General features: G+C 45.3%; 1 protein-coding gene across 5 annotated transcripts in view; it reads left to right on the forward strand.

Moving 5' to 3' along the window:
* The window catches only part of FAM222A (family with sequence similarity 222 member A), a 105,749-nt gene that overhangs the window by 56,191 nt on the left and 25,029 nt on the right, over positions 1-24,529 (forward strand). For 2 of the 5 annotated variants that reach the window (XM_061602413.1, XM_061602414.1), the window contains exon 2: positions 458-585. In XM_061602413.1, the coding sequence (XP_061458397.1) occupies positions 504-585 (82 nt within the window). In that variant the 5' untranslated portion in view covers positions 458-503. Of the gene's footprint in view, positions 1-457; positions 586-16,382; positions 16,440-18,202; positions 18,261-24,529 lie in introns of those variants that run through there. The other 3 variants (XM_061602411.1, XM_061602416.1, XM_061602417.1) reach the window with 3 other exon arrangements.

Below are 24,529 nucleotides of genomic sequence, written 5' to 3' on the forward strand. Positions count from 1 at the left end.
ATAAAATCAGGATTCTGAAGCCTGTGTGAATTTTGCAAATTAGTCAACTTTGCACAATACCACTTCGTTTGTATAATTTTCCTGTCTGCCATTTTGCATAATTTTATTCTGGCCCCAGAAATTTACTAGAAACATTATTCAGCGCACTCTGTGGCTTTGAGATTTCAAGTGGCATTGCCCTCATCCTTTCAAGCACATCTTCACCATAAGTTCTAGAAACTGGTCTTTTGTTTTTATTCAATTTAGCTGCACTCTGTGTTTTATTTTGTCTACAAGTCCTGCACAATTGTGCTTGCACACAACCCTGTACTTGGCTCGGTTTACAGGCCTTGTGAAATCAGAAAACCATGAGTTAGTTTTTCCCAGGCTGCCTGTGATGCTGGACCATGGCTCTGCTGTTCCCAATTCCTCCCGGTTTTGCTTACTGACTCTCTTCCTTGTTTTGGGTCCCCTGCAGTGCATTCTGGAGTGACGCCATCTGAGCCTTGTCTGCATCACCAGCCATGTTGGCCTGCCTGCAGAGAACACAGAACCCACCGAGCCAGCACCTGGCATGCCCAAACAAGGCCCTGGAGCCACGCAAGTGTGAGTATCCCTTCTGGCATGTTCCTGTGCTGAGTCAGCTTGTCACTGCATTCACACAAACAAAAGCTGTTAGGGGTCGTAATGATTCCTGTTGGGGAATATTCTTCAGGTTGTGCTGCTGTTTCTGTTTGTAAGTGCTGCGCACACAGTCCTTACCCACCCCTGCCTCTCATTGCAACAGGGGTATAATCCATAAAATCATGGCACAACATCCAGGTTTCCCTTGTTTTATTTATTTCTGCGATTTATTTATCGCCCATCTGGCTGGAAACCGAGCCACTCTGAGCGATGTACAAAGTCATAATATATAAGTATCACAACATCAAAACAGCAATAACACTAAAACAACAGGTAAAGGTTACTACAAAGGTTTTCGGATTTCTAGAGAGGAAGTAGCCTTTCCTCCCCTGCTGTGGTAAGACAAAGGCTTGTTGGAGAAAGGTGCACCCCTGCTCTGGTGACATGTGTACACATGAATCCTCCTCAGTTCAGGAACTGGCGGTCATGTGCCCAGGTCTGAGACCCAGTCTCCAGTACCTGAAAAGTTTTAGTTTAGTTTTTTTTTCTTATTATATGGGCTGTGTCCAACAAAGTTATACTCAGAGTAGATCCACTGAAATTAATGGACCTAAGTGAACATAAGAAGAGCTTGCTGGATCAAGCCAATGGCCTGTCTAGTCCCGCCTCCTACTGTCACAGTGGCCAACCAGATGCCCATGCGAAGCCCGCAAGGAGGACTTGAGTGTAAGAGGGCTCGCCTCTCCTGCAGTGGCCAGCAACTGGTATTCAGAAGCATACTGCCTCCGACAGTGGATGTAAAACAAAGCCATTGTGGCTAGTAGTCATTGATAAAAAACGTAAAGGTGTCCCCGCACTTGTAGTGCGAGTCGTTTCCGACTCTTAGGGTGACGTCTTGCAACGTTTACTAGGGAGACCGTATATATGGGGTGGGATTGCCAGTTCCTTCCCCGGCCTTTCTTTACCCCCAGCATATGCCGGGGACTCATTTTACCGACCACGGATGGATGGAAGGCTGAGTGGACCTTGACCCCTTTTACCGGAGATTCGACTTCCTCCTTCCGTTGGAATCGAACTTCGGCCGTGAACAGAGCTTCAGCTGCATTACCACTGCTGACCACTCTGCGCCACGGAGGATTGATAGCCTTATAATAATCCATTAATTTCCCTTTTAAAGTTGGTGGCCATCACTGCCTCTTGTAGGAGTGAATTCTATAGTTTATGCACTGTGTGAAGAAGTACTTTTTTTAGTCTGCCCTGAATCTTCAAACATTCCGCTTCATTGGATGTCTATGAGTTCAGGTGTCAGGAGAGAGAAAAAAGCCTTTCTTTCTCTCCATGCTGTGCATAATTTTGTATACTTCTAGCTTGCCCTCTCTTACTTGCCTTTTCTCTAAACTGAAAAGCCCCAAATGCTGCAACCTTTCCTCACAGAGGAGTCACTCCACCCCCTTGATCATTTTGGTTGCCCTCTTCTGAACATTCTCCACCTCTACAATATCCTTTTTGGTGTGATGTGACCAGAACTGCACATAGTATTGCAAATGTGGTTGCACCATAGATTTGTATGACTGCGGTATGTATATCGGCAGTTTGATTTTCCTTTCCTAATGATTCCTAGCATGGAATTTGCCTGTTTCACAACCACTGCACATTGGGTCGACAGTGAGCTATTCATTACAACCCCAAAGGCTCATTCCTGGTCAGTCTCTGCCAGTCCAGACCCCATGAGTGTAAAAGTGATTTTTTTTGCTCCAATATGCATAACTTTACACTTGTTTACATTGAAGTGCATTTGCCATTTTCATGCCCATTCATTCAGTATGGAGAGGTCCTTTTGGAGCTCTTTGCAATTGCTTTTTGTTTTAACAATCCCAAACAATTTAGTATAATCAGCAAACTTGGCAACGTCACTGCTCACCTCTAACTCTAGATTGTTAATGAAGTTAAAAGGCACAGGTCCTAATACTGATCCTTGGGGCATTCCACTTTCTCCATCCTTCCGTTTAGGAGAATTGTCCATTTATTCCTGCTCTCTGCTTCCTGTTCCTTGACCAGCTAGTAATGCCCACTAATTTCATTGAGTCTACCCTGAGTAGGACTAAAATTGGATACAACCCTCTGCCTTTCTTTTTTATTAAAGTAATTATCAGTAACCTTTAAACAAACCCAATTTTTTTAAAAAAGCAAATTTTAAAACAATGCATCCTTTAAAACAATACAACAAGCAATAATTGTAAAAGTTCAGAAAGGCAACTGTATTAAAACATACAGCACTTAACACTTTGAAAGTAGAAACTTGGGGATCACAGATGAAAAGCCAACTGGAACTTAAAAAAAACAAAAAGGCAAGTCTTTGCTAGTTGTCTAAAAGAGGACAGAGAAGGAGCTTGGCAATACTCCCCTGGGAGGATGCTCTGTGGTTGTCTGTGCTCCCTCTGAGAAGCCACCCACCCACCCTCCTCTCTCTTTCTTGCTGTCATCCATTAGATCTTGCTGAGAGCAGGGCCTCTGAGGCTGGTTTTAATACAGGAGTAGGGAAGTTGTTGGACTCCCAACTCCAGCCAGCCTCAGCCAGAGTACCAGTGAATGGCCAGAGACAATGGGAGTTACAGTCCAGCGATACCTGCAGGACCACAAGGTTTCCCCAGCCTTGTCTTAATAGGTGGGTGGGTTCATAGAGATGGCAAACACATGGAGCAGAGGGGAGAGGGGGCAGGGTGTGGGTGTGTAGGGGTGGTCTGCAGTAGTCTGGGGGCCAAGAAAGTTGGCCTAATGGCCTCCTCCAGCAAACTGACTTTGGTTATATGTAACTAAGTTCTACTCAGAGTAGACCCATTAAAATTAATGAAACTAAGTTAAGTCATGTTGTTTGTTCAATGGTTCTGCTCTAAGTAGTACTAGCAATAAATACCACCCTTCGGAACTAAGCAGCAATTGGTGGTACAGGAGTGGCTCTTTGGCATCACCTGATATTCTCTGGCCTGTGGCCAAGAAGCCATTGCTGGCTGATGGGCACTGGGAGTAGGAAGCCGTTTGAGTCCTGTGGGGAGGGGGCCTGCTCTTCCTTGTGAGTTTTTCCACAAGGAGCTGAGAAATGCTGCCATCTGAAGGAGCTGACTGTGGCTTCGGTGTGATGCCTTCTCATTGAGGAAGGGTCTTGGTGTGAGAGGAAACACGAGGATGGAAGGTGAAAGGCGTGAGGGTCTGTGTCCAGTCCACCCTTCTCCGAGCAGAGGGAATGATCCTCCCTTCCTGCTTCCCTTTGATGCTCTCTTGCTGTATTGAAAAATATTTAAAATCATTAGCTAAATAAAAGAACAGGAAAAGCAGATGGGGGGAGAGCGGGAATGGACTTGATGGATGGAAGGAGCCAAGAAAAGTGAAATTTTAAAACTGGGTAGCTCTGGCTGAGCAGTGCCCGATTGGGGACGCTTTCCCCTGCTTGGCCTTTGCTGCTTGTCAGACAGTGCCCCATATAGACAATACCCCAGTCACCGGTTTCCAAGGAATCGCTGCCCCCATTTCCTGTCTTCCTTCCTCCCCCCTTTTCCTTTTTAATTCCTCCTCAAGCCCCTATGATTACTTCTTTGGGCTTTGGTTCAGCTTTACAGTTCCTGATGAGTTGGCCTTTCAGATAAGCTGTAAACTAGTTATATTAAAATAGGTTTCGAAAGGTCACTCAGCAAAGCACCTGTTTCTTGCAGTCTTTGTCTCTCAATCCAAAGCTATGATTAAATGTATATTTAATGAGCCCGGTTTAGGCGGGCGGCTTTGACCTCTCTGGCTGGCAAAGGCACATTAAGATTCTCAAGTGATGAATGTGTGTTTTTAAACCGGGGGGGGGAGGGCTAGGATTTTTTTGAATCCCCCCTTTCCCTCCTTGTCATGAATTGCACCTTCTCCACTTCCCTTTCAGGCTTTTGAAGGGTTCAAAGCTGAGGATGGAACATTTCAGCTTCTTAGTGTAACAGAGGCAAAGGGTTTCGCTAATGAACTAGGTTTTTGGAGAGATGCCCTTTCTTTGCCCTGCCCCCCGCCCCCACCAACCCAATTTCCTTCCTGGTGTAGCAACTTTGTCATTGAGGAAGGGGGTAAAGAGCTGTGGGGCAGGATGGCAGAATACGTTAGAGGCAGTTAGTGTTTTGCCTTTGCATTTTGTGTGGGGCTGTGTGAAACCTGCACTGTCTTAAGGAGCGGTTTGTAGGCCTCCTATGTATAGGGGAGCCCCTTTCTATACAAACATGTTGCTAAATAATCTTCAGTCCATCCGTCTCAGCATCACCTATTCTGGCAGCGGCTCTCCAGGGTTTCAGACAGGGAGTGTCTCCCAGCCCTGATTGGCGATACTGGGAAGTGAAGCTGGGACCTTCTGCACACAAGGCAAGTGCTCTGCTACTGAGCTCCCTGCCCAAATCATACCATGGAGCCGTGCCTGCTGCAAAGGGTCCTGATGCCTGCTACATTCCATTCAGGTTCTTGGTACACCTGTTGCCCCGTGTGGACTGAATGTGCACCCAAGGACATGAACCCAGTGCTCCCCTGAAGCTGTACATCATAGGGACAGGTTGGCAGCAGCAGGCCAGCGTTCTTTCAGATAGTCTCACCTGCTGTGACTGACCTGCCATTTTTTCTAGACATCAGTGGTGAGCTATAGGGATGTGCCTCCCTTAGGAGGTTTATTCCAGAGCTTCAGGGCTGCTGGTGACAAGGCCCTGATCCCTGAAGGGGGGACAAGGCAGGATTTTTCAGGTGAGGCTGTGTTTCTGTATGCTTCATCAGTTGCAGGGTGCATTATGCCAAATAAAAGAAATCATACAGATATATAGAGTAATACCTCAGTGAACAAAGTGGATGTGTTCCTGGATATTACTTCTTTAACAGAAACCCAGAGGTAGGAATAACATGGAAAAAATAGGGATAGGTTCCTATGCCCATTCATAGATGGTGGGGGCAGCTTCAACAGGGGCTTTAAAGGGTGCCTACCTGGCACCCACCCCTCCCTCTCCACTTCTGTCTCATAGTGGATCCTTCCCTCCCCAGCCATGGGAGCAAGCAAGAGATCTCTTTAATGCAGAGCAAACACAAAGATTTGTCAGTTTCACCCTAGCAGAGCAAAGACCTAGGCTTGAAAGTTTAACCATAGCAAAGCAAAGACATAGGCTAGTCAATTTCACCATAAAGCAAAGGCACAGTCTTGAAAGTTTATCCCTTGCAAAGCAAAGCTGGTCAGTTTCACCTTAAAAGAAACCTTCCTGGAGGATTCATTAATTAAGATATCACTATACTTCGTTTTCATTACTGACACAGCTTGCAGAATTTTGTTTTTCTCAACATCGGATTTAGGCTAACTGGGTGCAATTTTTTAAAAAAAAAATTACCGCAGAATATGTTCTTGCCACCCTGTTGCACTTGTTGTGTTTCCTATTCATCAACCACATACTGATCCTGTGAGCAAAAAGCCAGTCTGCCTTGATGCTCATTCAGTCCTGTTAAGTGGGCATTTAGCTGACCATCAGATCCCACTTGTGAGGGAGAGGCCACCAGTGTCTCCTCTCCCCTTGCTCTGCCCTCCCAGTGGCCTACTTTGCCTCCTGCTATTTCAAATTAAATTTTAGGTGACATCCATGCTGTCTATTCATCTTTGAATGTAATTTCCTGCTTTTGTTATTTATTACACCTGGGGGAGCGATATGGTGGGTTGGGGGAAGCTGAGATGTGTTTCATGCAGTTGAAAACCCCACTGTTTGGAGGAAAGGGGGACGAGTCTCTTGCCCTATGTGGCATTTAGGGAACTGGACCTGCAGTCCTTCTCCTCCCCCTTCCCCCCCTTTCTCTGATGAATAGTTGCTTGGGTAATCTAAAAAGATAGCACTTCTTAAAACTAGACACGATTTAGAAGTGACTCTGATTACTTAATTTGCTCTCGAGTATCTCGGTAATTATCTTTATGGGCCTTATTTCTTGTCCTCTGGTGTCGTTTCTGTTGCTATCAAATGAGCCCGGCTCACAGCATGGCAGCGGCCTGGCCCGCCACCACTGCAAAATCCTATTATCCTGCCTGTGCTGCTGATTAATTTTTGTATTAATTTCACATCAAAGGTGAGCCTGCTAATACTCGCCTGCCGCTGCCGCCTTTGCTGGTAGCCGCATGAGATGCTGACATTTCTAAGGCTCTTATTTTACTTTCTGCCTCCTGCTGTGGACGCACTTGTTTTCTGCCCTTGAGGTTTTCTGCACACACCCCTCTTGCCGATTTTTCTTTTCTTGGGAGTCTTTTCTCTTTGGCTTTCTTTACTTTGGCATAGTGATGTTTGTGTGTGCACCCTACAACAAGGATGGCAAATCTGTGGGTCCTCCAGAAGTTGCTGAACTACACTGCCCATCATCGCTGACCATTAGCTGTGCTGGTTGCTGGGGCTGATGGGAGTTGGAGTCTGAGAACAGCTGGAGGGTCACGGGATACCCCATTCCTATCTTACAAACAGGGTTGTAAGACTCTATGCCCACCCCTTCCCCTTACACACTCTCTTGTGAATTCCTGGAAGCGGCGTTCAAAGGAATACTGTCTTTGACAGTGGCGGCTGTGTTGTTCCTCCTGTGTCCAAGTCAGTCTGTGTCTGAATACCAGTTTCTGGGATTTGCAAGTAGGACGAGTGCAGCTTGCAGGCTTCCCAGAAGAGGCATTTAGTTGGCCACTGTGGGAACAAGATGTGGGAGTAGACGGGCCTTTGGCTTGATCCAGCACAACTCTGCTTAGGTTCACACCCCACTGTGTTCCAAGGCAGCCCAGAGCTGAGTTAATGCAAAGTTGTTTGGGTTTTTTGAAAAATTGGGTTTTTCCAAAGGACTGGAATGACATTGGGGTTAGGGGTGTGAAGGGGGACATTACCCTGCGGTGACATGGAACATAGGAAGATGCCTGACGTCAGGTCAGACTGATAGTCCATCTCTAGTCCATTATTATTGACTCTGACTGGCAGCAGCTCTGCTAGGCTTCAGGAAAGGAGCCTTTCCCACTCTGCCTGGGGGTGTTGGGGGTTGAACCAGGGGCCTTTGCATGCAAAGCAGGTGCACCACTTGGCCTCCCCCAAGGTGATGGTGGATTGCTGAGAGTTTCTAGTCTTTTACTTATAGACAAAAGGAAAAAACATTTTATTTACAACGTTTATATTCCCTTTTTAGCTCCACAGAGCTCCAGGCAATGTACATTCCCCTTCATTTTATCCTCACAAAAGCCCTGTGAGGTAGGTCAGGCCGAGAAATGGTTAGTCTCTGTCAGGAGCAGGGCTTCTTGCTGGCTGTGGGACTCCCTTCCAAGATGGGCCCCACCCTCGTGCCAGCTGCCTTTCTGGAAACAGGTTGAAACTTTTTTCTTTTTGGGGGGGTGCAGGGAGCTTTGAGAATAGTTGAGAACTAACAGCTGTCTCCTGTGCTTTGTTCGGATTGGTGCAGTTGTCTTGGGCTGTTTCCATTTTGTTGTTGGATATTTATTTAGTTATGTATTTATTTATTTATTGCATTTGTATACCGCCCCATAGCCAAAGCTCTCTGGGCGGTTTACAACAATTAAAATATTTATATCATTGTTTGGTTTTCTGGATGTTGCTTTTAACTGCGTGAACTGCTGTGTGGTCTTATATGACTAGTAGTGTGGGGGTGCGGGGTAGGTATGGGTAACAGTATTTGAGAAAGGCCCTTAAAGGAATTTTTGCAGCACTTAAGAGTTGGACGGTGCTGTGGAGTGAGGGAGAGAAAAGTGACAATCAAGAGAGGCAGGGTGGCTAAACTTAGTGGGACTTCATCTGGTGCAAAATGCCACTGGCAGGATACTATTTGGGACTGGCTATACATAATATCAGTGCATTATATTAATTACCTTTTTAAAGGCTTTTTAAAAAAAGGTTAAGGTAATTTTTTAAGGTTTTAAGGACTCTAAGTCAGTATTATCTCCCATACTCTCGGGAGTCGGTGGCTGAGGTGTAAAGAGAAAGTGGTTTGCTTGCCAAAGGCCACCTACTGAGTTCATAGCAGAGGCAAGAGATGAACTGCTGAGTGGCTGATTCTTGGCTCAGTCCCTTCGGCACTATGCTATATCAGCTCTCATATCTCACTAGTTCTTTTAAAAAGAGAACTGGCTGTTGGTCCATGTCCAGGCACAACTAAAAGTGCTGATTACTCCCCAGAAAGTTGTAAGTGGCTTGGGACTTGGTTGCCTGAAATACCACCGTCTGCCTGAACATCTTCAGAGGCCTTTCACCATCTGGAGTTTGACAGAGATGTGGCTGAGGAGAGGACCTTCTTGGTTGTGGCACCCTCTCTGTGGAATGCCCTCCTCAGGGAAACTTGCCTGGTGCCCACTCTGATTTCATTTCATCTCTGGGTGAGGATTTTTTAAATCTTCTGGTGTAAGCTATCTGTAGTTTTGTTTTTGTCTATTCTGCTGAACTGGTTGGCTGGGTTGTTTTTTAAGCTGCTTCTCTCTGCTGTTTTCTCTGTCTATTGCTGCTTTTAAAACAAGTTGGTATTGTTTTATTACTACCCTAGGAATTTTACTGAAGGGCAGCATTAAAATATTTGAAATAAATAAAAATAGATAGCAGCCTCAAAAGCAGGAAATGACAGGAGGCTGGGAGATTGTTAGAAAAAGAAAGGAGATCTTGGAAACAAAACTAGTCCTAGGGCATAATCTTCAACTTCTTCAGACCTTTGACGCAACTTTAACCCAAGCATACATTTGGGGACCCATTCCTTAATTTTTACCATATATTTGTTACAACTCACTTTTGATCAGGCCTTGACCTAATAGGGAGTCCTGACCGACTGGCTGAAGACCTGTGGCTTAGCGGGAGCCAAGGGGGGGCACAAGGGTGCTAGCCTAGAGTCTAGACCAGAGCTAAGAAGCCTTTAACCCTCCTGATCATGTTAGACTCAGAGCCCCATTACCCTCAGCCAGAGTGGCCAATGGCCAGCAGTGGTAGGTGTTGGTGTCCAAATGGTTGGTGTTGGAGTGTCAAAGGTTCCCCAGCCCTGGTCCAGACACTTGGCAGGGAAATTCTGCCCCTTGTTGTGACTTCAGTAGCCCCTGCAATGTGGTGCCATGGCAGCCTCAAGGCAGGGCAGTGAGAACCAAGACGCCATGGGTAGCTGTGGGCCTGGATCCATGTTTTACTCAGAGCCAGATCCCTGGCTGCAGCAGCCTTCTAGTTTATTTATAAATGACCTCGCACCATCTCCATCTCCCTGCCATGCTTGCATTCTCTACGGAGCTTGATCCTCTCTCTGCACCCTCCCTGCGTGAAGACAAGCATTGGAGGCTTTTTTTGTAAGTTGTGTGCCCCTGCTGAGTGCTATGCTGTAAAGAGAGGGCAGAAAGCAACCTTCACTCTCCCTCTCTGCAGGGAGGCTGTTCTCTCCCTCTGCTGATTAATTTAGTAATGGATTTCTCCCTCTCTTTTAAAAGATGGTTTTATATATTTTTCATACAAGGAAGCATTAGTGTGCAGAGCAATGAGGTTTTTAGAAGCAATCAATAGCCCTGAGCTATGGAGTATATGGCATTTTCTCTCTGGCTCAATTTTTTGGGGCTAGCTGGCCCTGGAAAAGGGGGCTTATATCCATCCTCCTAGGTAGGTAGGTAGGTAGACAGATAGATAGATAGACAGACAGATAGACAGATAGATAGATTAGGGCCCCGCTTTTCAGCGTTCCGCTAATACGCCGCTTTTCAATTGGAGTAAGGCCCTACTCATACGGCTCTTGTTCCGCTTTTATGGTGTTTTTGGGGCATCGGGTGCCATTTTATTGATGGTGCTCCGCTTTTGGGTGGGTTTTGCTTTTCGGCAGGGGTCTGGAACATAACCCGCCATATGAGTGGGACCCTACTGTGGATGGATGCATGCTCTTCTTTTTATTATATATAAAGGGCCAGGCTTTGGTTGCTTGCTGCCCATTATCAGTGGACATTCACTGGATTTGCAACATGAGGATGTTTGCTCAGAACAGAACAACTTTGTCCATCCTTCCCTGTTAGCAAAGCAAGGTGGACCATAAAAGGAAGTAGCCTCCAGACTGAAGCCATTCCCTCTCATTAATTGTGTCAGGTTGTGTTCTTTTTATCTACTTTCTCTCCCACCACCCCTGCCCTTCCTCTTCTTTGCATTTATAGGAGCGTGAAGCTTTATTTTAAATTATAAATCAAACACCGCCCCCCCCACTCAGCAGTGCTCGCTCCTCTGCCATCTCTCTGCAGCTGCATAGCCATGGCTTATATTTTAATTAAATGTCACTTTCCATGTGCCTCTCTCGTTGGACTTGTGTGTGTATGTATCTGCTTCCGCTAAAACTCCAGCTGCTGTTTCAACGCATGTAGAAAGTCTGCACTGCTGTAATTGCTGAAGATCAATATTCTACTCCCTTAGTTAGCTAGCTGCTTTCACGAGCAATTAAAAAATGCCTCTTTGTGAGAGGTCTTGTGCCCATGTAAGCTTGGTCACTTCTTGCCTTGAAGAAGCTGATCAATGGAAAATGAGACTGGGATGTGTTCCAGTTCTGGGCCTCCTGTGGTAGTTGAGCTTGTGGTCTCTCTGCCCACTACTTATCAGAAAGCAGCAGACACCCTGGGATCGTAATTGATGCCTCGGGTGCTGATAATTCTCCGCCAAGAGTTCCTTGGTCCCTTAGCGATGATCAACTTTTTTCTTGGAAGTTCTTTTTTCTTTTCTTTCTTCCATGCGGACACTGCACTGAATGATCAAGGGGATGGAGCAACTCACCTATGAGGAAAGGTTGCAGCATTTGGGGCTTTTTAGTTTAGAGAAGAGATGAGTAAGAAGTGTATAAAATTATGCATGCCATGGACAGAGAAAAGCTTTTCACCCTCTCTCCTAACACTAGAATTTGTGGACATCCAGTGAAGCTGAATGTTGCAAGATTCAGGGCAGACAAAAGAAAATACTTCTTCACGCAGAGCATACTTAAAAGACGGAATTTGCTCCCACAGGAAGCAGTGATGGCCATCAACTTTGATGACTTTAAAAGAGGATTAGACAAATTCATGGCATTAATTCATGGATAAGAAAGGAGGAGACTGCGTATAACGTCATGGCTGGAGTGCTCTAGTAGCTAAGTTGAAACTGCTTTAATTTTCTTCTACTCTTGCACTATTGATTAGACGTGTAATGCGGCCTCCTGTAATATGTTATGTTATATTTATAGTGTGGAAATAGTTTTTGTGTTGCTGTAATATTTGCTATTTGTTATTTTTTCTATTATGGTTGTATTATTTTGCTTGAAATTGTTTTGTAATTGTTTTTGTTGTAAGCTATTTCAATTATTGTGTTCTTGCTTCCTTTTTGTAAGTCGCTTTGAGTTCTGTTGTTGAAAAAAAGTGACTAATAAATACTAGTAATAAATAAATAATAAGGCTATCAGTGGCTACTGGCCATGAGGGCTACGCTCTGCCTCCACTATTAGAGACAGCATGCTTCTGAATACTAGCTGCTGGAAACCACAGGAGGGGAGAGCGCTCTTGCACTCAGGTCCTGCTTGCAGGCTTCCCACAAGAGGCATCTGGTTGGCCATTGTGAGAACAGGATGTTTCTAGCTTCTTAAGATGCAGCAGTAGCGCTGCCCTACCATCTCCAGAGTGCTTTCAGGGGTTCAAAGCAGACCATGGAAGGGATGTTTCCAGCTTCTCCACTGCCCCTGCCTTTGAAAGCCTTATAAGAAGATGCTACCAGACTAGGACTCTGAGCAACATCGTGGGATTTCTAGTGGGTTACTAGGCGCCAAGTGAAACTGTCAGAATTCTCCTCTTATTTTTGCTATTGCCAGAAAGGGTAAGGTTGCCTGCCAAGAGATACAATGTTGCTGTGTTCATGATATTGAAAAGTTATTTTTGTTTGCTGTTATATTTTAATGTTACATTGTTTTATTATTTTTTGTTATTAGGAAATTGTTTTTGCAATTGTTGTTTTTGAGATGTACTTCCGTTCACCTCGTTGTAAGCCACCATGCGCACAATTGTTTTGTGGAAAGGTGGCATACAAATAAAAGGATGAATGATGAATGAATGATCCTGCAGGCTCTTCTTATATGGTTATGACTACACTCCCATCATTCCTGACCATTGGTCATGCTGGCTGGGGCTGATGGGAGTCTTAGTCCAATGGCATCTGGAGGGCCTTGGGTTCCCCACCCCTGTTGTATAGGGTGCTTCCGGATGGGGGCCTTATAGCACAAACAGATAATTCAGATTCATTTTTTCTAACTGTGTGTTTGGCACGTTAGCTTCCCCACATTCCTGTTTTTTTACAGTCATGGGTGGAGCTTGTAATGTATCCAGAGGTGTTTTTTTTAAAAAAAAAATAATCCCAGTGCATATACTGAAGTTACAGTCTTCACAGTAACCCCAAAACACAAGCCGAGGTTTTGAGGGAATAGCTCCTCCAAACTGGGTCGCTGAAATTCCAGCATGCTGTCTGCATGCAGGGATTGGTGGCAACGGGCATGCTGGCTTAGTGTGGGCCACTGGCAGCCAAATGGCTAGCTTGTGCTTAGGTGAGGATCAAATCAAATTAGGGGTGTGGCATTGGAAGCCACCCGCTGAAATGTTGCCACACATACATGGCAAACCACCCAATTTTTAAAAAAATGTGCTAATGAGCTTCCAACACCTGCAGTGACTGCAGATGAATAAGTAAGGGGAAATCTAGATTAAATGTAAGACAGGAAAGAAGTACAAGCTTGCATTCTGATGATGATGAAGGCGACACTGGAAAACTTGCATACGTGAACAGTAAACAACAGGCAAGAGTCTTGCATGGCCTTTTTCTTAATAACACTCCCGTGGCCTGCCAATACGCCTTGCATTTGCAAAGGGATAGCACGTCCCCAGCGTCTCTGAACAGTTAACTGATTGTGAGTCTGCAGTTTTGCTTAAGAACATCAGAAGACATTACTAGATTACGGATCAAGCATCTCGTGCTCAGTGATGCATCAGAAATTGGCCAGTAGACCACCAGTGAGCCAGTTTCTACCTCTGCTCGCTCTGATTTAGACCATTATTTGGTTTCAGATTCCTCTGGGAAGCTTGCACGCTCTGCACTGTTGCTTGCTTGCAGATCCAGTGTTGAGGTCTGTTGCCTCTGATACCCATTGTTGCCCAATAGTAGTTGCCACAGTAAATTGAACCCGTTGTAGTGGCCATCAGTGCAACTTGGGAACTTCACCATGATGGAGTCAGTGAGTCAGGAAAGTTTCACTTGTTGAATTTCTGCATGCCATGCACTGTTAAAGGCACAGCAGCCTTTAGAGTGTGTATGTAAAGACTGGTGGCAACTATGTGTGAGTGTAGGTAGAGTATAATCTTTCTCCTCTGTTAAGTTTCCATTTATTTCCGTTTAAGTCAACAAGTAATTGATTATCCAGTAGGGCTTCAGGGAGTCCATTTTGGGGCTATTTATTTATTACTTACTCAATGTCAGAATTGTTGTGTTGTTATGTGCCTTCAAGTTGATTTTGACTTGTGGCGACCTTATGAATCAGTGACCTCCAAGAGCATCTGTCATGGACCACCCTGTTCAGATCTTGTAAGTTCAGGTCTGTGGCTTCCTTGATGGAATCAACCCATCTCTTGTTTGGCCTTCCTCTTTTTCTACTCCCTGCTGTTTTTCCCAGCATTATTGTCTTTTCTAGTGAATTACGTCTTCTCATTCTGTGTCCAAAGTATGATAACCTCAGTTTCATCATTTTAGCTTCTAGTGATAGTTCTGCTTTAACTTGTTCTAACACCCAATTATTTGTCTTTTTCGCAGTCCATGGTATGCGCAAAGCTCTCCTCCAACACCACATATCAGATGAGTTGATTTTTCTCTTACCTGCTTTTTTCACTGTCCAACTTTTACATCCATACATGGAGATCAAGAATACTATGGTCTGAATGATCCTCACTTTAGTGTTCAGTAGTACATCTTTCCATTTGAGGACCTTTTCTAGTTCTTTCATAGTTGCCCTCCCCATACATGGTAAGAGGTATTCAGAGGTGGTTTACCATTACCTTCTTCTGAGTTTGGATGCATCTTAGTCTGGTGTCTCAGCTTTGACCATTGCGCCTTGGGTGCCCCTGCTAGGAGTCTAGTCTCTTGGTCTAGACTCCTGACGGCATTGCTCTCAGCTTCTTCGACGCTCTCAAACCCCCTCACCACATTAAGAGTGATAGGACAATTTCTTTCATCTGTGTAAACTGGGAGTTTCCACAGCACAGGAGATGAATACTTATGCAAGCAACATGTTTCAGTTTATGTTTCTTACAAACATCTCCCAACATGAGACAATGTCACCTTACAATTGATTTTGAGTTTCAGTGTTTCAAAATAAAATACCATACATAACAAAAAAGTAATATGAGAGCATTGGTCGGGGGTCTGATTACTTTTGCAAAAGAATGTGTATATTCCAGTATGAACAAATACACTTGGAGGGTTTTCTCCTCCAATCCCAATAATCTCCACCTGTCCTTGAGCCTAAGGGTAGAAACTTCTCTCTTTTAAAAAAAATCAGCTATATTTAAAGCTCAGTGATCACCCTGCTCCCCAGGTGCATATCTCTTGCGTTGTCGGTGCTATCCCCAAATTATATTGGTTCAATTCTAACCCCATGTCTCTCCTACCCCCTCCCCCAATTCTGTATTTTTCTATGTGGATGTTGGATTTCCCCCCATCAGCTCCCTCCCCACCCCCATCAACAGGTGATGTCATCTGGTGCCTCCTCTTTTTCGTTCTCTCCTCCCCACCCTACCCCACTTTGATGGTGGCTGATGCTAGCATCCGTTCTCTGCTCCCAGCAGATTGAGGGGTGAGAGATGAAGCTCAGGGCCCCAGTGGACGTGGAGAAGGGGTGGAAGGAGGTGGAGGAGAAAGAAGAATAATAGTGTTGGTGTTGATAAGACTTTTCAGAAATCATCTTCCAAGGCCCCATTACACAGTGGCCTTTTGTGTTTCCTGAAAGGATTTCGGCAGCTTATCTGCCAAAGGTTTTCAAGCCTGTTTTCTACAATACTCAAGCTGGAGGCTCAGTGCTTCTTTTGAAGTGTCTTTTGTCGTTGCCGCTATGTCCAAGTGGGAGACCCTCAGGTATTTTGAGACCCTGCTCCCAAAGGACTAGAACTTACACAGTGAGAGCTGATGCCTGCGTCTGCAACAGCTCTGGTGTGCACACTGAGGGACATTCATGTTACATGTGAGTGAATGGCACCATTTTTTGTTTTGTAGGTGTGCCCTCTGCATTCTTCCCCAATGCATCCACAGAGGGGTGCCATGAGACTACTTTCTCATCCTTCCATCTATCATCTGTCTATCTCAGGGCTGGAGCTAAAGGGCAGCCAGTTTGAGCCCTGGCTGGGGTGGGGGAGGTGCTGGCTCCACCCACGTGTCTCTCCTGTCTTTTGCGGCCAAGAATGCGGCCGAGGTTTCCCTAAGGTGCTGATGCCTCACCGCCATCTTGGTTGATGGCAGGGATGAGTGCATGTAGCATGCATGTGTGCCTTCAACCAAGATGGCAGCAGAGGCTTCAGCCCCTTAGGGAAACCCCAGGCACCATCTTGGTTAATGGCAGCTCTGCGCACGTAGCGCGCACAGCCGCAAAAGACAGGAGCGACAGGTAGGTGAGGCGCACGTGTGCGCTGGGGCCCAGGGCAAGCTGGTGCCCAAGGGATCTGGAATGCCTGCCGCCGGCCCTGATCTACCTAATCATTTAATTTAATTTTATATCTCACCCTTCCAGAAGTAATCCAGGATGGCAATACAGTAATGGAAACATTACCTCACTTGAATCAGGTAATGTGATTGAGGCTATTCATGTTCCTTGGTATGCCTTCTACCCACTGCAGACAAAGCGACATAAACACTACACTATCTGCTCCACCCAGCAGTGTGCAAACTATGCACTTTCCCCTCAGCTGACTCAGAGAGGGCCAACCTGTAGCCCCCGTCCCATGATACAAACAAAACAACACAAACCGGAAACAATTACATGTGTGAGTTTGAGTAAAAAGTGCTGTTTTAGCAGCAATTAGCCTGTTTGAGCTTGCAGACTACTACCAGGCATGGGCTTTTACCTGAGCCTTGTGCCGCAAGCAGTGGGCTTGCCCTGGCGGGTGCTTTTGTTTCTGCATTTACGCAGCTGAGAGAAGGAATTTAATGAACCGTGAGGTTTTGGGGGAGGGGGCACGTTTTTATGCTCTCAGTGCTTGCCCTCTTACTGGGTTTTATACTGGTTAGAACAGCCGTGAATCTCATCCGTGGAATTCTCAGTTGCCTTCACTGCAGCGGAGTGGAAGTTATGCTGGGCTTGATCAGGGAGCTTCTTCAGAAAGAGCATTGGACTACAAATCAGTTCTGTTCTGGACTTTTGGCTCCTTGCCATATTTTAATATACTCTCCATTAAAAATAAAATAAAAGAATAACCTTGTGGAGACTTGTTACTTAGCTGAATGGCGTTCTTTGTCAGGACACCCTAAGGATTTGAAGAAAATGTAATGCTCTGTTTTAGAACCTAAGAAGCCGGGAAGGTTAGAGAGCTGAAGGCTATCTGTTTGCCCCTTAAGAAAGCTGTGCCACATGCTTAAACATGTAGCCCAGTAAGAGAGAGCCTTTTTGAAGACAAGCACTGCTGGGGTTGTGCTGTAGAATCATAGAATAGTAGAGTTGGGAGGGGCCTATAAGGCCATGAAGTCCAACCCCCTGCGCAATGCAGGAATCCAAATCAAAGCATTCCTGACAGTTGGCTGTCCAGCTGCCTCTTGAATGCCTCCAGTGTCGGAGAGCCCACTACCTCTCTAGGTAATTGGTTCCATTGTCGTATGGCTCTCATAGTTAGGAGGTTTTTCCTGATGTTAAGCTGAAATCAGGCTTCCTGCAACTTGAGCCCATTATTCCATGTCCTGCACTCTAAGGCAGCCTTTCGCAACAGTGTGCCTCCAGATGTTGTTGGACCACAACTCCCATCTTTCCTGACCATTGGCAATGCTGGCTGAGGCTGATGGGAGTTGTGGTCCAACAACATCTGGAGGCACACTGGTTGGGAAAGGCTGCTCTAAGGTAATCAAGAGCAACAAAACCTTCTTTCAACAAGCCTTTTAAGTTGAAACCTTATCCCAGTCTGCTTCTGTGTTGGAATCGCTTTTTAATATGCTTTTAAAGCTTTTTTTTTTTTAAGTCTTCAAAGCTTTTTTAAAAAATGTTTTTAAAGTTGTTTTGTTTTAATGTATTTTAATGTCTGTTTTTATGATGTTTTAAAGTGTTTTTAGTGCTTTTGTTTGCCACCCTGGGCTCCTGCTGGGAGAGAGGGCGGGACATAAATCAAATAATAAATAAATTAAAAATGCCAGTGGGCGAGAAGGGCAGGAAGATGAGCTGGTCTTGGTCCCTGAGATATGGTGTGTCCTTGGATCTTCGCAAACCGCCGCCTGGTGCCGCCATTGGCCGCACACCACTTGCTTTCTTCCTGCATGTCAAGCGCATTGCTGCGCTGGTGTTTTCCCCCCATTTGCAGGTGTGTCTCTGAAAGAGGAGATAACAAGAGCTGTTTGTTTACCAGAGCCTGCCAAGGAACAAAAAGGACTTTGATGTTGCTGCTTCAAATACCACCCCTCGCAGTAAGTGCTGCTTCTTGGCGTAATTGCCTTTCATGCCCAATGGGAAAGAGGAAGGTTTGCTGAAATGTGGCAAAAAAAACCACCCGGTTTTCCAGCACATGCTGTGTATGTATGTTTGATCCTTCTCCTCCTGCCAAGTATCCCCTCCAATACTTTAAAAAAAAATATTTTGTCATTTATTCATCATAGCCAGTTGCTTAAAAAAAAAAAGAAGGCAACAAAATCAGGTGTATGTACAAAAATGCAGGCTATCACATGTAAACAGTACTTTTACAGTAATCCCCATAAGCCATCTTGTGTGCGCCCCTCCGCTGCTGTTGTGGATACAGTGGGTGGCCATGTGACCTGTATCTCAGTGGCACAGTGACCTATTCTTTGTCTAGTCTAGGGGCGGGGAGCCCTTTTCAGCCTGGGCATCTCATTCTCCCATGAGCAGCCTTACAGGGGCCAAAGGAAAATGTAGGGGGCATAGCCATTTTTGCTCTTACATTGTATGGCAATTTACATTATGGCAAGGCAAAAGTCAGGTTTCTATACTGACTCACCCACCCACCCACCTGCCCATCTGGTGAGCTAGCAAGGGGCATTATCACAGTTCAGTGGCATATTCCAGGCACACAAAAGCACTTTAGGAAGGGCTGGAGAAGGGCCGGCAAGGCCTGAGGAGAGTCTGGATAGAGGCCTGACAGGTTTCCCATTCCTAGTCCAGTTGAAGGGACTGGTGAGAGCAGTCATGGCCCACACACCTGCTGCTTTCTAGATTTTAATTTGCTGAAATAAATCTTTGGTTTCTAACCATTTGGTTAGATTGCAAGATATTTTTATTCTTTGCATTCTTTCTGTTGGATTTTATTTAAAACTCCACTACCTCAGAGGTGGTCTGTAATTTTGGAAAATAAGATAAACAGTTTTCAGCTCTGTTTCCATACATGATGAAGAATGCCTGGCGAATCTGGGAATGTGCCTGGCCCATAACAGACCATAGAACCATGGCTTCAAGACACAGGCTCTGCAGAACTCCATTTACACACAACAGTTTCCACGATGAGTGTGCCCTCTCCCTCATTTTCACCTGTCAGATTGTGCTTTTGCAAAGTGAAATGCAGATGTGTGTCTCAACGGTCCATGGTGTGTGATTCTTTGTGTGAAAAATAAGTTTGTGGGGATATTCCTTCCCCAGTAATTGTCTTGGCTTAAAAATAACATTTGTATACACTGAGCCTCTCAAAAGATTGCTTGAAATGAGCTTCTCTCCAGTTCCCTAATGGGCAGTTAATTGTCCTGTAACACCATCTTGTGGTAGGGCAAACTGTGTGTGTTTATGAGTCAGGCACCCCTGATTGTCCCATGCTGGACTTTGCGGCATATTTTTCATGCTTTTTGTGTAATTTTATATCTATATAGTTACAAGCTCATTTATTGCAATCCTTAAATAAAGTTCATCCCACGCGTTTATCAACTGATTTTGACCCACCCAAATTATCCCCCTGTACCTGAGCAGTTAGGTGCTCGGCACTTCCATCACCTCTCATCCTGACCTTTTCATAAACTCTCCTAATGTTTCTTTATGCATAAAATTGCAAGCAGCTGTAGATACTTAATCTCTTGCGTTTGGTCTGGCCAAGGCTGTGGGTGATTCATTAGGGGGAACAGTTCCCAAGGTCTTTCTAGGAAACAGTTTAAGTTTGTTGCATAGCAGTGGAACCTTGCTTTTTAAACTCTGTCTATGCGCGCACCACAGGGGCTGTAGCGCTTGTGGAAATTCTCTCTAGTGAGTGATTAAAAACTGTTTTAATTGCATCTGGATTTTTTTTTAAAAAAAACCTCTTAATAGCTTTGCTTTACGCATTTTCTAATTCCCACAGTGTTTTGTCAAAGTTGCAATAGCAAAGCTTTCCTCCTTTGTATGAACCATAAAATATCACCTTAATTTCCACTTGGGTTTACACAGGAGCGAGACAAGATGGATTCTTTCTGTTTGGACTCCCAGAAAGGGATTGTAAGCGGCTCAGCTGACTCCTTGCTCAGTTCAGTTGCATTCCCCAGGTGTCTTGTGTGTGGGCCCATTCCACTGGGAACAGCTGATCCTGCATTAGCCCTTTGGAAATTAATACTGTGCCATGATTGAAGACGGAGTTGAGTGGCGTGGAATTGGTACTCATTACTCTTCCTTCTTGCGGTGACTTTGCTCGTATCTCTAGGACTGACTGACCCTAGGTTTGGAGTCAGCAGAAAATGTTAGGACTCTCTGTGTTCCTTTCCCATAAGAAGTACATCTGACACGTACAGACAAGAGGGCCTTCTGGTTCTTGAACTTTGGAACACAACACACACACACCCCCAAGGGAGGTATACCTGGTGCGGACACTATTCTTTCTGCATCAGGTTAAACCCTTTTTATTTTCCCAGGCATTTTAGATGGTGATATTTTTAGCTGGTTGAAAATAATGGAAGGTCCGCAGCTCAGTGGCTGGGCACCTGCCTTGAATGCAAAAGGCTCCAAGTTCAGTCCCCAGCATCTCCAGGTAGGGCTGGGAGTGTCCCCTGTCTGAAACCCTGGAGAGCCCCTGCCAGTCAGTGCATTCAGTACTGGGCTAGATAGATAGGCCAAGGCTCTGACATAGCGTAAAACAGTTTCCTAGTACTGATAACTGGATATATTCCTTTTAATTTTACTGCGGTGTTGGTTTGTGTATATATATATATATATATTACTTTTCAATCCAAATATCTGCCAGCCTGGGCCTTGAGATCGGCTGGGGAGGCCTTTCCTGTGGCCCCTCCTGTGGGCCTTGTCATTTTGTGGTAAGCAGGATAGGGCCTTCTCTGTGGTAGCACCCTGCTTGTGGACCTCCCTCTGCCCTTGGACGTGCATCAGTCGTCATCACAGTTGAGTTTCCATCATCAGCTTATCCACACAGGCTTTTTGGATATGCTCATGTTGGCGCTGGCTGGGCCACATGCGTTGGTTTGACTGGTGCTTCATATTGATATGAACAGTTACAAATTTTCTGTCTTTTTATTTATTTTGGTATTTTAATAATTGTTATTGATCTGTATCTTATTGTTTTATTGCTGTTAATTGACCTACCATCTTTATGTATTTATTTACAGGTATTTAAAAGCATTTACATACTGCTTAATACTTCAAAAAATCTCTAATTGATGAAGGGCAGTCTAGAAATTGAATAAATAAATACATACATTTAAATAAATTTCATCTCCAGGTAAATTTTCTTTCTTTCTTTCTTTCTTTCTTTCTTTCTTTCTTTCTTTCTTTCTTTCTTTCTTTCTTTCTTTCTTTCTTTCTTTCTTTCTTTCTTTCTTTCTTTCTTTCTTCCTTCCTTCCTTCCTTCCTTCCTTCCTTCCTTCCTTCCTTCCTTCCTTCCGTCCGTCCGTCCGTCCGTCCTTCCTTCCTTCCTTCCTTCCTTCCTTCCCTGCAGCTTGGCTTGCTTTGGCTCTCCAATCTTCTCTCTGCTTGCGCATAGTAGGATCTGGGTTGCCACTGTAATGTTGTGGAAACTGGTGAATACATCAACTTTCTCCTCTCTGCATGACAAAATCAACAGTGTAGTTAGTTACAGAAATGCCATTTTTGTTCCCTTGTTCCCCGTTTTGCCAAGCTTGTGGAGGGACTGCTGGCCTCTGTGTGTGCGTGTGCGTGTGGCCAAAGCCACAGGCAAAGGGGAGGAAACTGAGCTTGTAAAAAACAGACTCTTTAACAAGGTGGCTGCCTTCATGTGCCTTCCTGTTTTATATGCCTATATTCTTGGCTGTAAAACATTTTATTACCTCTGCCCTCTCTTTGCCTTTCTCTTCCTCTCCCTTGCCCCTGGCAGTTGCTTCAAGGTAGGACCCAACCTGCTCAGATTTCAGATAAGCCTGCTCCTCAAGGAGCATCTCTTCTGTCACCTAGAATTATATAGGCATGGGGAGGAAGAGAACCAGCCTTCTAGCATAACATAGCAAGGCTGTTATGTGCAGAGGTGCGAAAAAGAAAAAACCCGCCAAGGGGCTCCGTCTATCCCCACTTGCTTCTCTAAAATTGGATCAGGTTGATGAAGCGAACAAGAAACCAGTTCCTTGCCTTCCCAAGTGTGGGAGACTAGGAGGCTGTCTCCTCTTGTTCCCTTCCTTAATATGAGCCAGAGTTTCCAAGCACTCAGCTCCAGGAATCCTTCCAGCACTAGATCTCCATGTTAGAGGCTCTTGCAAGAGGCTTCGCTCTTGGCCTGCTGTAGCTCTGTGAGCGCAGTCTTCCTCTCCTTCCTTCTCCTTCCTCACAAGTGAAAGTAGCCCCAAATAAAAAAAAAGGTTTGATGCAACCCGACTGACATCTTTCTCACCCATCCCTCCCCTCCTCCTTTATTGCGTGCATGCCGGAACACTAAGCCTCTTCCAAGAGGCCCCACAGCCGCGCCTGACCAGTGGGAGCTGTCAGCTCAAAGAAAGCACCTTCCTTCCAGGGAATCAAATATTAATCTGCAATCATTCAAGGAGGATGTTGCTTAAATGACAGAACAGAGAGGTTGGGGAGTGCCTCAGGCAGCCTGCAAGGCCCTTCTGTTTCGTTTCCCTGCCATCCTCTGTGCAGCCTCGCTTGGCATGCTGACAGCTCCTCATCTCTGTGCTGCTTTTGCCTCCCCCCAGCCTGTGCTCCCTTCACCTGGCACTGGTGGCTGAGAAGGCCAGGAGTTTTAGGAGGGTGTGGGTGCTTCTGGAACAGCTCCATGCGCCACCCTCCTTGGATTTCTAAACTCTTCTGCAGAGGGCTGCATCTTCATGCAAACACCTGTTGGGATTTGGACTTCTGCCTCACTTCAGGACATGGTCTAGACTGGGTGGACATTTCTAGAGCGTTCAAGGTTCAGATATTATCTCTCTACTTGGGTAGGTGTTTCTCACTCTCTTGGTTGCAGTATCTTAGCTAAACAAGAGTAATGTGGCCTGCTTTGCAGATCTGTTAGAAATAATGGACTAAATACTCAATTATTTGCATCTCTTGTACTTACACATTCTCTGCTTTTTTATTTATTTGGAGGGATTTCACACATATTAGTTAGCCTTTCAAACAAAGGGCTGGTTCTGAAGCAGCCTTTTGTTCCTTGGAAAGTCTCTGAAGAGCAACAGCAGTCAGCTCTTTGTCTGCTTTACCACTTCTCTGAACTCTTTGAGTCTCATTTGGTGGATCCCACAAGTCCTCTTGGATCTGTAGACCAGTAATAACAGCCTGCACTGAAGGCCTGGGTAATGTTAGACCAATTTTTGTCTGCCTGGTGCCCTCCAGATGTTTTCAACTTCAACTCCCATCAGCCCCAGTCAGCATGGCTGTGTTTGAGCAGTATCTCTTATTGCAGAATGCCCAAAGTCCCTGGCTGGCCTTTCGATTGACTGGGAATGCTATGGAAGTGTTTTGTTCTCTGCTGTCCTCCTTACTCACATTCCCTGTGGGTGCTGTAGCCTACATGCCAGGGCCTCCCCCCTCCCCCCACATAGCCTTTTCTCTCCTGCTCACCAGCTACCCCCCTTTTTTGTTGTCAAATGCGTGTCCAAGAATCATAGAATCATACAGTAGTAGAGTTGGAAGGGGCCTATAAGGCCATCGAGTCCAACCCCCTGCTCAGTGCATGAATCCAAATCAAAGCATTCCCGACAGATGGCTGTCCAGCTGCCTCTTGAAGGCCTCCAATGTTGGAGAGCCCACCACCTCTCTAGGTCATTGGTTCCATTGTCTTACCACTCTTAACAGTTAGGAAGTTCTTCCTGATGTCCAGTCGAAATCTGTCTTCCTGCAACTTGAGTCCATTATTCCGTGTCCTGCACTCTGGGATGCTTGAGAAAACATCCTGCCCCCCCTTTGAGTGGCAACCTGTCAAGTGCTTGAAGAGTGCTACCATATCTCCCCTCAGTCCAGTTCTTTCAGTCTCTCCTCACAGGGCTTTGATTCCAGCCCTCATCATCCTCATTGTCCACCTCTGAACCCGTTCCAGTTTGTCTGCATCCTTCTTAAAGTGTGGTGTCTAGATGATACTTAACCAATTCAGAATAGAAAATTAATACTTCATGCTGTTAATGCAGCCTAAAACAGCATTTGCCTTTTTTGCAGCCACGTTGCAGTTGCCTCCTATTCAGCTTGTGATCAACAACAACCCCAAGATCCTTCTCACATGCAGTATCGCTGTGCCAAATATCCCCATCTTAGAACTGTGCATTTGGTTTATTTTTCCTAGGTGTAGAACTTTGCACTTATCCCACTTAAAATTCATTCT

The sequence above is a fragment of the Rhineura floridana genome, chromosome 19 (genome assembly GCF_030035675.1).
Source record: "Rhineura floridana isolate rRhiFlo1 chromosome 19, rRhiFlo1.hap2, whole genome shotgun sequence".
Taxonomy (NCBI): Eukaryota; Metazoa; Chordata; class Lepidosauria; order Squamata; family Rhineuridae; genus Rhineura; species Rhineura floridana.